General features: G+C 50.3%; 3 protein-coding genes across 3 annotated transcripts; 2 read left to right on the forward strand and 1 right to left on the reverse strand.

Annotated features, from left to right (window-relative positions):
* The first annotated feature begins 5,342 nt into the window (after positions 1-5,342).
* On the forward strand, positions 5,343-6,588 carry LOC117845192 (uncharacterized). The gene is made up of 2 exons (XM_034726144.2): positions 5,343-5,708; positions 5,897-6,588. Exons 1-2 carry the CDS (start codon positions 5,694-5,696, stop codon positions 6,401-6,403), a joined length of 522 nt encoding a protein of 173 aa, XP_034582035.1. The 5' UTR covers positions 5,343-5,693; the 3' UTR covers positions 6,404-6,588.
* Positions 6,589-6,740: 152 nt separating this feature from the next.
* LOC117845190 (internal alternative NAD(P)H-ubiquinone oxidoreductase A1, mitochondrial) lies at positions 6,741-10,581 on the forward strand. The gene is made up of 4 exons (XM_034726142.2): positions 6,741-8,761; positions 8,888-9,048; positions 9,187-9,252; positions 9,369-10,581. The coding sequence occupies exons 1-4, from the start codon at positions 7,888-7,890 to the stop codon at positions 9,981-9,983; spliced, it is 1,716 nt and encodes a 571-aa protein (XP_034582033.1). The 5' UTR covers positions 6,741-7,887; the 3' UTR covers positions 9,984-10,581.
* Positions 10,582-10,720: 139 nt separating this feature from the next.
* Positions 10,721-15,339, reverse strand: LOC117845191 (secretory carrier-associated membrane protein 1). The gene is made up of 13 exons (XM_034726143.2): positions 15,053-15,339; positions 14,665-14,727; positions 14,452-14,556; positions 14,256-14,318; positions 13,936-13,969; positions 13,325-13,447; positions 12,746-12,808; positions 12,568-12,661; positions 11,916-11,961; positions 11,744-11,811; positions 11,309-11,357; positions 11,090-11,155; positions 10,721-11,003 (listed from the first exon to the last, which is right to left on the reverse strand). The coding sequence occupies exons 1-13, from the start codon at positions 15,107-15,109 to the stop codon at positions 10,917-10,919; spliced, it is 918 nt and encodes a 305-aa protein (XP_034582034.1). The 5' UTR covers positions 15,110-15,339; the 3' UTR covers positions 10,721-10,916.
* Between the last annotated feature and the right edge of the window lie 196 nt (positions 15,340-15,535).

The raw sequence follows: 15,535 nt of genomic DNA on the forward strand, positions 1-15,535 counted from the left end.
CTCAAAACAATTGGTCTGTAATTTATACTAGAGGGGCGAAGCCAATAAAACTGATTCCCCACGGCTTCACCCCTCGCCCCCACCTTTCGGTACGAAACTACCCTACCTTAGCCGTAATTACGGCAAAATTACCACCGCATACCTCCGAACGGACAAGCCCTCATCCCCATCAGCGATTCTTCCGTCTCCCTCTCACGATCCACCTGCGGCAACAACGCATATGGATGAAGGGGCGGTGGCCGCGCAGCCGGAAAAGAAGAGACGATGGCTCAAAGCGATGGATCTAGCGGCCGGCGGAGCATCATCAGCAGCAGTGGACGGACAAACAGCAGCAGGCGGAGTAGCAGCAGCAGTGGACGGCAACAGTGGCAGGCGGAGGAGCAGCAGCAGCAGATGGGCAACAGCAGCAAACCGGCAGGTGGAGCAACAGCAGCAGGGGACGGGCAGCAGCCAGTAGGAGCAACATGTCCGATGGAGAAAAAAGGAGCGGCGATGGAGGAGCCTGCGTCGTGCGACGTTCCTAGCGGCGGGGGTAACGATAAGAGAGGAAGGGAATGGATAAAGTAGAAAAAAAAGAGAATAGGTATTATTTGGAGAATAAAGAAAAATTAAACACACTAATTATTGATTAAACAACACTAATCCTTTTAATTTATTTTTTATATTTCTAATGAACTTAAATTATAAACTAATATTAAATATCCAATTCATTTATTCAAACCAGCCACATCGCCGAGAGCATACATGACATTTGATCTCTCACGCCGAGAGCATACATGACATTTGATCTCTCACTCCATTCTAAAAATTACAAGAAAAAACGTTTTGCCAAATACTTTACAGAACAGTTTTAGCTTCACCAGAGAAGCTGCTCCACCAGAGGAGCCACAACTTTGCTTTGTCAAACGAGTCCTTGCAATTGTGCATCGGAGTTACCAGGTCTTGTAACATTTTATTTTTTTTGGCAAGGAAAAGTCTAAGCTTTATTAATTTGTAGTGAGGGTTTACTACGGGGCGTTTGGTTCCCTTTGCTTATTTTTAGCACGTGTCACATCGAATATTTAGATACTAATTAGAAGTATTAAATGTAGACTATTTACAAAACCCATTATATAAGTGGAGATTAAAACGGCGAGATGAATTTATTAAGCCTAATTAATACATCATTAGCAAATGTTACTGTAGCAACATATTATCAAATCATGGACTAATTAGGTTTAATAGATTCGTCTCGCCGTTTAGCCTCCACTTATGTAATGAGTTTTGTAAATAGTCTACGTTTAATACTCCTAATTAAACATTCGTTGTGACGGGTGCTAAAAATAAGGAAGAGAGACTAAACCAGACCTACATATGAATCTCATGTTCGGAATTCGGATCTAGAAGGGTGGCACTGTCAAGCCCTTAAATGGCTAGCCAATCCTGCATCCCCGCTTGCCTCTGGCCAAAACCGTCACAAAAAATACTTCCATGCGAAGCAAGCGAGATCCGTGCTACCTGGTCGGCAAACGGATTTCTATTGATTACGGCCGGTACTGCTACAAAACGCGCCAGAGCATAGCTTCCTGGATGACATGAGTCTGCTGTTGCTGCTAGCTCAGTTGTACTCGTATTACCACTGTACTACTAGCAGCTACGGTCCCGTTCGGTTCTTCAAGAGCTCCTAAGATTTCTATCTTATCGAATATTTAGATATTAATTAGGAGTATTAAACATTGACTAATTACAAAACTAATTGCACAGATGGAGGCTAATTTGCGAGAGCCTAATTAGTCCATGATTTGACAATATAATGCTACAATAAATATGTGCTAATGATAGATTAATTAGGTTTAATAGATTCGTATGGGAATTAGCCTACATATGTGTAATTAGTTTTATAATTAGTTTATATTTAGTCCTCTTAATTAATTCTCGAATATTTGATGTGACATGAATTTTAATCCGGATTAGAAATCCAAATAGCCTACGTCGAGCACCTTCGGCGTCAGCTTGACCGTATCGTGCCGTTTGAGAGCAGCGTTACTCCGCTACTCTGCTCTTGAATCCGGACAAAAGTCGGCTCCCAGGACACGCGTCCGACTTATTACGTGATGATGCAACACGCCATGATGCCATTTCCATGCCCATGCCTGGAAAAATAGTGGCGTTGAATGCGAGCGTGGCATTGATCGTTCAGTGATGGTCTTAGAATCTGGTCAGATTTCACGACTAGGGCCCTCTTTGGCTGGACGACTTCTCCACCGACTTAAGTGAAGTCCTGAAAGCCTGCCAAAGTGCACCTCAACCATGGAAGCTTCCGCATATCCCGCTCTCTAGAGCGGAGAGGGAGCAAAAAAAAAAAAGCTTCCCACAACTTCAACCCCCACCTCCCAAGATCTTAGCAAAAATAACTCCGCCCGAGCAGCGCACATCAACGGCACATGTCGGGGAAGGGTGGTGGCGGCGGAGATGTGTTGCGTAGTGGAGAAAGAACGCGGCGGGAAAGGAGCAGGGCACGCGAGGGAGATGCATCACGCGACCAGCGATGGAGCAGGAGGGTGAGGGTCAGGCGCGGCGCCACCTCGTGGCGGGCAGCGATGACGAAGCAGCAGCAGCAGTAGCACTCGGCTGGGGGGAAGCAGCATCGCTTGGCTGGGAGAATGGGACTGCGATGAATTAGCAGTAGCAACACCCGGACACACGGACCAGGAGGAGCAGGGACGGCAGTAGAGCAGAGCCTGGCGTGAAGAACGGACGAGTACGGGCTGAGGTTGTGAGGAATGGATAAGGCATGGAAATAAGGGGGAAAAAATGGAGAGAGAAAAAAAGAAAAAGGAAAATAGAAATTATTGTTTAATCATATATTCACTAATCATTTTTATTTCAAATGAAATAACATATAAATTTAAAGAAAGAGTTAAATACACCCACGGCCCTTGAACTTGTCCTAAGGTACCCCTTAGGTCCACGAACTCGCAAAATCGAAATCTGGCACCCTGAACTTGTTAAATTGTGCCACTTAGGTCCATACCCCTTCGAAATATGATGTGGCATGCCCACATGGCGCCATATGAACGAATATATGCAAAAAATCCTTAAATTTTATCTTCTTTTATATCTGCATCCTCCTCGTCTCTTTCTTTTCTCTATATATATCCGCCAGCCTCGCACCCCGCTCCCACTGCTGCCGGCCACTCTGGCCTTAGCGTCCACAGCCGCCTGCCGCTCCAACACCGGCGGCCACCAATCCCCGCCACCTCCCGCCTTGCCTCCTCCTCCCCTAGTCGCCAACGTCCCTCTGTCCTGGCCCCTTGCGCCGCCACCCGCCCTCCCTCGGCCGCGCCGGTGGCCATCCCGAAGCTGGCAGCCCCTCCACCTCGTCTCCCTCCCTCTCCTCACTCCCCCACCCAGTGCCGCCACCTCCTCCTCCACCGCCGAAGTGCCACGCGGGAGCCGCCTATCCCGACGGTTGGGGACCCTCCGCACCCGGCACCGGTGGGGGCCATCCATCCCCGTGGCCAGGAGTGCCACCACCTCTCAAGGCACCGCCACCGCCACGCCCAGCTGGCGCGCCGCTTTCCCGATCGCACCGCACGTGGCCCGCCTAGCGTCATCCGAAGAGAGAAAGAGAAAGAGACGAGGAGGATGAAGGGCTTTTTTGCATATGTTCGTCCATGTGGTGCCATGTTAGCATGCCAAATCAGATCTTGAAGGGGTATGGACCTAAGTGGCACACTTAACAAGTTCAAGATGCTAGATTTCGGATTTGCGAGTTGATGGACCTAAGTGGTATCTCGAGACAAGTTCAAAGACCGCGGGTGTATTTAACTTAAAAAAATATAAAATTCACATGTACAAGTCATATAGCAATGGGCACAATAGACATTTGCCTCTTTCATAAAAAAAACAAGAGAAGAAAAGGGAATTATAACAATCTACTCATTATTGGTTAATCTAATTTCTATTCATTAATTTTTTCATTTCATATGACAAATCATATATAATTAAGGGCAAACATAAACTTATGTGTATATCCAAATCACATAGCTAAGGGCATATAGGATATTTGGCTTCTTACATCCATTCATAAAAATATATGAGAAACTGTTTTGCCAAACACTTTTCAGAAATAGCTTTAGCTTCACTAAAGAAGCTACTTTACCGAAGGAGTTGTGGAACCATTTCAGCTACAACCACAACAGCTACAACCACGACCACAACGACCACAACCCTGCCAGACGAACCTAGATTCTGCGCCCCATGCTTCACAGGACGAAATCCAACGTCTGCATGTAGTCTGTGTGTCCCTATGCACCGTATCCTCCAAATAATAGACGGAAACAATACTCAATACCGGGAGAAATACACGCACGGTCCGCGCCGCCCAGCACGACATAAATAGGATCCGTGTGCGTCCGTAACTGATAACTGGTCCGCGTGATTTCGTCCTATGTCATGTTGGCATTATTTGCCGCGTAACTAACCGGGCTTTAATTCGGGACATCATCATAAGCAGACAAGCCATATAAATACGCAATGGACCGATCGATCCCATGAAACTGAGGACTGACAGACAAACCGGCTCATCCTCTCTTCGACCACAAGGAATTTAGGGACGGGCCGCTGTCACGTCGTCGTGGTGCCATCATTTGCAAGATGCAATCGTACAGCGGTGTAGGATCACGCATGATCCGCGCTCTGTTCGCTTCAGTTTATCAACCACTGAACAATATTTTTTTCTCATAACAAATTAACTGTTTTAGCTCTTCAGCCGACTTATAAGTGCAGCATAACAGACTGATCCACGATTAGCGGAGACGTACGCTCACAGCCAGCGTAACTGTAGAAGACCTGACATGTTGAGTGCTAGTAGAGTATATCCGCTGGCGTGACTGTATGTGTGTCGATCGACAGATGCGAGTTATCCATGATGCGTGCACGAAGCACGATCGGCAGGCTTGGCAAGTGTCATCTCGTTAGAGGTAGAGAGGCTGCACCTACACTGCACTGCTACAGTGTTAGCGCTCGAGGTCGAGCCTGAACAGTTCGCGCGAATCGGCCGCAGTCGGCGAGGCAGCTGTCGATCGGCCGGCGAGCCGCGCCGGCCGTCCGTCGGTACGCGCGTGTAGAGCATTTTGGAGGCACCAGTCCAGCGCACAACAATGTGATAAGACTAGCTAGTGTACTACTGCCAGGAGGCAAGATCATGATGCGCGGGGACACGCGTTGTACGGGCTACGGCTTGATTGGGGTGGTGCGATCCCGACGGCGACGGCGACGTGAGCTGCTGCGGTGGCTGGCTGGCTGGCCGCTGCACTTCAGTGCTGAGGTGTCGCCTGTCGGATTGGATTGGCCGAATGGCCGTTGGTTGGAGTGACGACGTATCGGCGTTCGGCGCCTCGGCGGCATCGCGGTTGAGTTTGCGGCCTTCTGCAGCAGGCAGCAGCCAGCCGAGTTTGTAGAGGCGATGGGAAGACAAGAAGCCCGCATGGCCTCATACCAAGTCGGCCCAGTCCGAGCCCATATCAGTGCGCGCAGTGACGGCCCAGCGGCCAGCGCCTCGCGTTACCGACCGACTTCATCATCATCCGTTTGTGCGGCAAAGACTCGGGCCCAACACCGTGGGGCGAGTCACGTCCGCGCACGCAGAAAAGCACCTGACCGGCGGCGACCGCGGCCGCGGGGCTGCTCTCCCGAGCGCAGCACCGTTGATGGCGCAGGGAGAGGTGAGCCCGCCGCTTCCCCCCCCCCCCCCTCCCCTCGCCTCCTTCCCTCCTCTCTCGCCTCACGCGTTTGCTTCAATGCTTGCGGCGTTGTCGTTCAAATCCGAGACGCCCGCAAGGTGTTCGATGGAAAGCCTGATAGAAGCGTCTAGCCTTGTATATTCATTGATCAACCTGGCACTCTGCTGCAGGCCGACGCGCCGGGCGGCGGCGCGCCCGGCACCATCGGAGGGACGGTGAAGCTCAAGGACCTGGTCCCGGCGGCGACCAACACGGTGAACACGACGTTCATCGTGCTGGACAAGGCGGCGCCGACGGCCCGTCCGCCCTACCCCCATCCTCAACCCCACGCCCAGGCCCAGGCCCGCGGCGGCGAGGAGGTGACGTGCCTGGCGCTGGTGGCAGACGAGACCGCGGCGGCGCACTTCCTGCTGTGGGGCGGCGAGTGCGGCGCCTTCGAGCCGGGCGACATCGTGCGGCTCACGGGCGGCATCTTCTCGTACCACAGGGGCAACGCGCTCGTGCTGCGCGCGGGCCGGCGCGGCCGCGCGGAGAAGGTGGGCGAGTTCACCATGCTCTTCGTGGAGACGCCCAACATGAGCGAGATCCAGTGGGGGCGGGACCCCGACGACCCCAGGAGGATGGTGCAGGAGGCCGTCGTCTCGCCCTGCTCCCAGGTCTTCAAGCCGCTGCGATGAGCTTGCTTCCCGTTGCGTTGCAGCTCGTTGCCTTGCCGTTCTTGCTATAGTGTGACTGTGTGACATCTTAATTTCAACCTTTTGTGCGTGCGCGCCTGAACTTCTGTAACACAGAGGAATGTTTATGAACCTGCGATCAAGAAGCATGAAAAGGAAATGCTTAAGCTGTGTTTGTCTGAAAGGCATATCGATCAGCTGTCAGCAGCAAATGTCTGTCAAAATTACAAGATTACAACATGTGCAATCTGTAGCGCTTGCTTATATATAAGTAAAGTTTTCAGCACACGTACAAACTCCTACACAAGCACATTGTCGCCTCCTGACTCCATACCAAATTGCTGAGCTAATGGCACATCATCTTTAGTACTACTCCGTATGCTGGAATGCCACTATGGGCACAGGACAGAAGGTGACCATGTCTTGTCAACGGCAAGCCTGCACAAACACAACACCAAGGCGAGCAGTATGCGCGCGCCGCAAGTATCTGGGCGGCCAACGGCTAAGCGCAAACGCTGACGGAGGGGACGGACCAAAACCTGTGAGAGACCCGGGCCGCGCGGGGCGAGCGGGCTTGTGTGTGGGGTCACGGTAGCCCTTTTCTTCTTGCGACGCAAGTCGAGCCCGCCCGCCCCCGCCGCGAGATCTTCCCCCTCCGGCAAGTCGGTCATCAGGAATAAAACGAGGCAAGGCAACATCGATTTGGCACCAGATATCCGGAGGGCCCCGCCGTCTCCAGATCTTTCCGGGTCTCCCCCCCTTCCCTTCCCATAACATATACCGCCTGTCCTTCTCCCTCCAGATTCTTAGTCCGAGGTGATCGATGGCGATGGGTCGTGGGAAGGCTCCCCTCCCGTCGCTTTCCTGGTGATCTTCGCACGGTAAATTCTTCAACCACTCTTCGTGTGTTTGTGCGGGTGCGGGTCTGGACTGGTCATCCACGAAAGCTGGGGGCACTAGGGTTTTTCAAGCACGCGAGGGCAAAAGGGGGGCTGGAAGTTCTGGAACCATGGACGAAGCTCCGTTTCGGCGGCGGCGTGCCCAACGCGCACACGACGTGGTAGATGCGCGCATGCTGATTGCCAGGCCCAATGGAAATAGAAAGGGGATCGTACTTTCTTCTCTCCTGCAAATTTCTTGGGGAACAATTTGACTGGTTTTACTTTTAGTACAATTCGTAGATGCAGAGTTCGTCGGCTCCGGTTTCCTGGGAAGTTGGTCCATGTCGCATGTCCCATTTTTTTCCTTACCGAATCTTCCCAGGAAAAAGCTAATCGAACCAAAGCCAAGTCGCATTACCCATGTGCTTTTTGCTCTGCTGCCGTTCTCGTTCATATATATTCCCTTGCAGATTTGTCGTCGGTTTTTGTATCTGTGCTGAATGCGATCTCGACGTCCGTTTTGCAGGCTCTTCTGATCCTTTCCTCGAGCGGTGACTTGCGCAGAGGTTTGCAGCTGAAGCTGAACTAGGCGAGCGCGCCGCAGAGATGGCGGCGTGGTCTAGGATCGGGAGGTGCGCGCAGCTGTCGCTGTCGCAGTCCCTGTCGAGGATCGTCTCCGAGGGCGGCGGCGGCGCTTCGCCGGCGGAGGCGGCGTCCGCGATGCGCGGTGCCGCTCTGTCCCGCGGCCGCGGGCACCACGCGTCGTCGCTCCACAGCCTCGCGTTCCCGGGCCTCGCGGGCAGGAGCGCGTGCGCCGGCGGCCACCTCCTCCAGACGCCGCCGAGCAGCAGGGGCATCGGCACCACGCCCGCGATGCTGCACCCCGCGTCGGCGGCGGCGGTGGCGGCGGAGCTCTCGGACGCGGAGACGAGGGAGCCCGAGGCCGCGCCGGCGCCTCCTCCCCGCATGCCGAGCCTGGGGCCGACGAAGCCCGCGGAGAAACCCCGCTTGGTGGTGCTGGGCACCGGGTGGGCGGCGTGCCGGCTTCTCAAGGACGTGGACACGAGCGCCTACGACGTGGTGTGCGTCTCCCCCCGGAACCACATGGTGTTCACGCCGCTGCTGGCGTCCACGTGCGTCGGCACGCTCGAGTTCCGCTCCGTCGTCGAGCCCGTCAGCCGCATCCAGTCGGCGCTCGCCACCCACCCCGGCTCCTACTTCTTCCTCGCCAACTGCACCGGCGTCGACACGAAGGCGCACGAGGTGTACTGCACGGCCGCCGCCGCCGGCGATGGGCTGCCCAGCGACCCGTACCACTTCAAGATCGCCTACGACAAGCTGGTGATCGCCAGCGGCGCCGAGCCGCTGACGTTCAACATCAAGGGCGTCAAGGAGAACGCCATCTTCCTCCGCGAGGTCAACCACGCGCAGGAGATCCGCAGGAAGCTGCTCACCAACCTCATGCTCTCCGAGAATCCAGGTAGCCACACCAGTTCAAGTTCACACACGTTTGCAGAAGGAAAATGCATTATATTGATCATGAGTTCATCAGTTGGGCATTGCAACCTTTGGTTCTGATGATTAAGTGTTACTGTATCTACTCCAGGCTTGTCTGAGGAGGAGAAGGCGCGGCTCCTGCACTGCGTGGTCGTCGGCGGAGGCCCCACCGGCGTCGAGTTCAGCGGCGAGCTCAGTGACTTCATCATGCGCGACGTGCGGGAGAGGTACGCGCACGTCAAGGACCACGTCAAGGTCACCCTCATCGAGGTACGGATACACAGTGCACCTCATGAACAGACTACATGATCCGGAGCATATCGGAGCATATCTTGCATCGAATGGACTTTCTAAAGAAGTATGTTGCCACTCTCTTCTCATCGTTCACGATTATCTGTTTCTTTCCAGGCAAACGAGATCTTGTCATCGTTTGATGTCGGGCTGCGTCAGTATGCAACGAATCACCTGTCAAAGGTAATGAAAGCTTCAGACATCAGTGATGACACTCTGAAATGTAGCAATGTTCTTGCAAATGCACATTAACTTGTGTGGTCTCAATCCTAACCGTGCGCACGCTGCATTTTTGACAGTATGGAGTTAAGCTGGTGCGAGGCATCGTGAAGGAGGTGAAGCCCACGGAGATCACCCTGAGCGACGGCACCCTCGTGCCCTACGGCCTGCTGGTCTGGTCCACGGGCGTCGGCCCGTCGGAGTTCGTCAAGTCCCTGGACCTGCCCAAGTCACCCGGCGGGAGGATCGGCGTGGACGAGTGGCTCCGCGTGCCCTCGGCCCCGGACGTGTTCGCGCTGGGCGACTGCGCGGGCTTCCTGGAGCAGACGGGCAAGCCGGTGCTCCCGGCGCTGGCGCAGGTGGCGGAGCGGGAGGGCAGGTACCTGGCGCGGCTGCTCGGCAAGGTGGCGGCGCAGGGCGGCAGCAAGGCGCACTGCGCCGGCAAGGCGAACCTCGGCGAGCCGTTCGTGTACAAGCACATCGGCAGCATGGCGTCCGTCGGGCGGTACAAGGCGCTGGTCGACCTGAGGGAGAACAAGGACGCCAAGGGGGTGTCGATGGCGGGGTTCCTCAGCTGGGTGATGTGGCGGTCGGCGTACCTGACGCGGGTGGTGAGCTGGAGGAACAGGTTCTACGTGGCGGTGAACTGGGCGACGACGCTCGTGTTTGGCAGGGACAACACCAGAATTGGCTGACGACGTGGGGGTGCAGTTTTTACTAGCTGGCCGGCTGCTGTGCTCCACGGGAGCGACAGACTGGCTGTCATTTCTGTCCTTTCTTCTGCTTCGTGTCCGTCCCTGTGTTTAGAGAATTCTATTAGACTTCTTACGGTTATAGCGGTTCAAAGTTTCACATTTTCCACGAGAGAATTATGAAGCATGGGCACCATTTCTGTTGATGGTGGTTACTAGATAAATTCGGCGTTCACGTGGCCTACAAATCAATTTAAACGGGTGGAATGGTTAAAGAGATAGTGACGGCAACTGGACAAGTGTACAAAACAACGGACAAGCCGACAAATCAATTTATTTTGGAACAAAAGCTTCGGCTACATAGGACCCTTGCTAACGCACGAGGGACACGTAGATTTAGGATTTCGCTCGGCCAGGGGAGCACGAATGAGAGAGCAACAGAGTCTTTGGCTCATTGATATCAGCTTCAAGGGTTAAAGAAGTACTACCTCCATAAACGTCGTATATTTGAGTAGTGGCTTAAATGTAAGCAAAATGTAAGTCCCTAGAGATTTAGATGGAGAGACGCCAAACCATTATTGGTTGGCTGGCCCTATCTGATCGGTTTGCTATTTCGCACTTCCAAATGCTTTTGCCAATGTTTATTCTTACAGCAAAGTACAAATAGTTAACGATAGTACTGTACAACAAGTTAAAGATAATGCTGCACTCCCACATTGCGATTAGGAACAAAAAGGAAATGGATGAAGTAACGCTATAAAAGCTGCACATTCTCTATATAGGTCAAAAAAAGTAGATGGCGAGTCACACCACGATAACCTACTGATAGTTTTGGCATCATAGTCAAGGAGGAAACATATACTTTCATTTGTAGCACAACCTATCCACGGGTAAGTATACGCTTGGGACTATCATCTGAAATGTACCATGCCACACTTAAAATGCGGCTCTCATGGCACCCCTTGTCGCATCACGCTTCATCTCTGCAGCCTTTCCACTGCCTCGGAAGTACATGTACACTTGCTGCACTCATAAAATCCAAAATGGCTCAGCTAGTTCACATTAATTTAATTCTGGAAAATCAGATTGGTTGCTTATAGAACACTGACCTGAATGACCCAGATGCTGAGCAATGACTCGAGACAGAACAATCCAAATCCAACAAAGTAGAAGATCTGCAGAACAATCATATTGATTACTCTCTTACTAGCCAAAGTGGAGAATTATACTTTGCATCAGGGATAGGACGGAATAAATTTAAGCAAAATTTTCAAAGCTACATATCTCGTGGGAAATGTAATTAGCAAACACAAAGGTCCTGCCCTTACCCCAACCAAAGCATTCACGCTGATAAGATCAATTGCTGGCAAAATCCCTCTGCAAGAACATAAAACAGAAGTTAGTTCATGCCAAGGATTTGTCAAGCAACTACATATAGCTCAGTTATCTAGCACTGTAGATCTTGTAATGCCATTGCCCAAATTAGTAAAACTTTTCATGTTTTTATCTTGGTGAAGCGATGGGGTTGTCCAACAAGGTGGAATGGGGCCGTGGAGCTTTGTTCAATAATAATGCCCAACGGCCAACTAAACTGTATCCTGATGCGAATGTTACTTTATAGGTACATCAAAATGTGCACAATAAACAGATCATGTCATTGATAATCATAGCAAAAAACATTTGCATTGATGCAAGTTTACAGAAGATGCAAGCTTTCAGTATTCACAGTTTTCTAGACAGGAAAATACAGGCAAGAAACTTACGCCAATGATTTTCCCTCAAATACAACAGGAGGAGCCACAGCAGAGAACACGCAGAAAAGAATGTGGAACTGTAATCACAGGAAATTCAAGCATTATATAAATTTGCATTTAAAATTAATGAACTAGATGAATACAATCACGGATGCTTCAGTAAGTGACTTGTAAAACTTACCAAGTAAAGCAAGAAGAACAACCCAAACTTCAATGCGCTATCAGTCCTACAAAACAAGTTTCCAGCAAATGTTACCTATCCACACACACACACAAAAAAAAAACCCTGATGGTAGAGATACACAAAACAATGCATCAATGCAGCCTGACAACAACTCCTTTGATGAATGGTGGACAAGCACGAACAATGGAACTGGGGATCAGGCTAAAAATGGTCTCAACTCTATCATCATTCTGGGGGCTTGGTCCATATGGAAACACCGTAACCGTTGTGTGTTTGATGGGATCCAACCGAATCTAAATGAGGTTCTGGTTTTTGTGAAAGATGAACTTCGCCTTTACAGTTTGGCCGGAGCCTGCGGAATATCCAATCTCCTTGCTCTAGTGCCGGCCAATGCGTGAGTTCTTTTAGTGGTCTTGGGTCAAGCCTTTCACATTTTAAACAGATTTTCCCGTAAGATGTAATAGGGAGTGTGAGTGTGTGCGTGTTGGGGGGGGGGGGGGGGGGGGGGGTTGTATGGGGTTTCTAGACCCACTCGTTTTTCTTCTTAATATAATGATACGCAGTTCTCCTACGTGTTCGAGAAAAAAAAAAGCGCCAATGCAATGATATTTCAAAAAGCGTCAATGCAATGATATTTCAAATAAATTACCTCATGGCATTATACAGAGGGCGATACCATAAAACATATGCACCAGGAACACCAGATATGAAGTAGATCACTGCCAACAACCAGATCTTAACACCTGAAAATAGATTCGATATTTTAAAAAGAGTATGATTAACAAATTTGATAGAACCACAGGTCACACCAAAAGGATCCAGTATACCTTCCCCCTTGATCCAAGCTGTAGTAACTGCTATGACATTCCAGAAGAGGCAGCAAACCAACCCTATTCAATACCAAATAAAGCTTCAACAATTTGTATTGCTGAAAATAAAATGCTTCACGTATGCAAAATACTATAATATTGCTCATCCTTCCATTTGTGCCTATGAAAATATGCAGATTTTTAAATGCTATTCGGCTCTCCATATAACTTCAAATAAAGCACACCTTTTTAATACCATTAAGATCTCAAAAACTTCTACCTATGTTTTAGAAACCCCATTAACATGTACAGACGATACAGCGATATACAACCATATTAATTTAATCACCCTTGTGCTCTAGCTATAAAATAAGAAATATATCTACCAACATATTTGATTTCTGATGCAAAACCCATTTGACCAAAATCACTGCAGGAATGCAGGGGTCATGATTCAAAGGTTGGAACAAACCAATGCAGACCTCAAAGAAGTTAAATATATGGGTGGAATGCATGCCCACTGCACCATTAAATAAAGGAGGATATTCTTCACCCAAGTGAACTATTTCAGGAGTTTAACATTCAGAAGATGCATACCAAGAAAAGATGCAAAGGCAACATATTGCATTCTTTGAAGGTGACTCGGTATCTCATTGGTGATATCATGATGGATGAGTGGCAGAAAAGGAGGCCAGTTTTTCTCTTCAATGACAATGCCAGCTGCCAAACAAAATAAGGAAACATAAACTTTATGTAAAAACATGGATCACAATAATCTTCATGCCAACAGCCCGTTGAGAGAAAAAAGTCAACGAATATATGAAAGCTGCCCAAAGCTTCTCATGCGCAGTAGCCATACTTGTTATACATAACCACATGTGGTGTCATGACCACATTACCCTTTTCCTTTAAGACAATTAGTTACACTCTAGTTTTGCAACTGATAAAAATAATCATAAACGACAAATCTGCAGCTTTGGCATGAGATCTATCCTTGTGTTAACAAACCAGTAGAAGTATATGTTTTTACAAAAAGTATATAGCATTAGCACTTAGCACTGTGTTATTCTTTCAGATATAATATGCCATATTCCTAACATGCCAACATTGGGTTATCATGTGCCTTGCTTCTCTAGCAAACAGGGAAAAAATACTATGAAGATACAATGTTTCTTCTAAAGTATTGATGTAAAGCAACGAGCATTTACCTCGTGCTGCAGCCTCCTCTCTCCTCTTTAGTTCCTGGACAGTATAACAGAGATAGCAAAGACTCAGAAACTTCAGAAATTTCAGAGGATCCTGCAAATATATTAGAGTACAGCACAAAAATACACTTTGCAGCTACAGAGTGGAGTCTAGAAGAGAAATAACTAATGAATTCTACTTCGCATTTAAGCCTAGCAAGAAATTCTTCATGCTTGGAATGAAACATTAAACCAATCATCTCGAGCTTAAGAAGGAATTATGGCTGTGTTGCCTTTCGTCAAAATGAAAAGCATCACTGTAGATAGATATATGTGCAGCATACCTTCTCCCTCTTGTTCAATTCCGCTTCCCTTGCTTGCAGCTCCTTCTCCCTTCTCTTAAGGTCCTGGAGGATCCAGGAAGCACATGTTAACCCAACCAGTCACACGAGCTAGGCACCAAACAGCATTTACTTCTAAGAGCACTTGTTACAGCCGCATTTTGCAGCTGAGAAGAACCAAATGCACATTCACACCCACCTTCGATGAGTCAAGTGGTATATCCACTGTGGCACTGAAGTCTGCCGGTTCAGGAGGAAGCGGTGAAAGGCGTGAATTGGACGCGGGAGGCACGTTTCTGGGGTTCTACATTCCAGCAGAAATCACGCAGCAGTGAGCAGGCAAGCAACATTAACCCCCCAACTCCTGTGACATTCCACGGACGCCACGACTCATAAGAACAGAACAACTCACCGGCATGTAGAACGCGCCGCCGCCGAAGTTGGACTGCCCGCCAGCCTTGCCGCGCGCTTGTTCCTACCAAGCAACCGACAAAAAATACTTCAATCTCACGCGCATACAAGAGGTTTCGGGCACCAATGCATCATCCGAGCAGCACGAATTCCCCGAGCAGCGCCGGTGACGGCAAAGTGTCGAGAAAAATAAATAAAAAGGAAAAAAATCTGTTGATTCTTCCATCGCCGGGCCGTGGTCAGATCTGCGCCCCTCCCAGATCCAAACTGGACCGAAGTAGCGAGCGCCCGGAGCAAACATGATGCCAAATAGGGAAACTAGATCTGCGCCAGGGCAATGGCGGGATCGCGACGGCCAGGGGAAGTGGAGGAGGATCGGGCGCGCGTACCGAGAAAGGGTTCACGTCCTCCTCCTCGAAGGGGTTGCTGTCGTAGCGCCCCGCCATCACGCTCCGCTCCTTTGCTTGCGCCGGCAATGGCGAGATGGAGATTGGAGTAGTGAGGCGGCGACGAGGAGTCCTGTCGAACGGTAGAGGGAGCGCGCAGACGCAGCACCGCCCCCACGCCGACTAGATGGGGTGGGGCGATGGCGACTCCTCTTTGCTGTCTTGCGAAGGGGGAGGCGGCGGGTGAACCGTGAACGTGCGCACGCGCCGAACGACCTGTCCGGCCAGTAACCGCTCGTGGGCCAAACTTCGGGTTTTTCCCGGCTGTTCCCCTCCTATCTCATGGGCATGGGCCCGTCAAACTGTTTTTTATAGGGAAAAGTTAGGTCCACACGGTTCAATTGTGCCGTGCGGAAGTCTACGAATTTCTTTGCAAACTCATCCGAGCGAAACATCACCAAATGTTAGGTGTTCTTCTCGAATTCT

The sequence above is a fragment of the Setaria viridis genome, chromosome 2 (assembly GCF_005286985.2).
Source record: "Setaria viridis chromosome 2, Setaria_viridis_v4.0, whole genome shotgun sequence".
NCBI classification, from domain to species: Eukaryota; Viridiplantae; Streptophyta; class Magnoliopsida; order Poales; family Poaceae; genus Setaria; species Setaria viridis.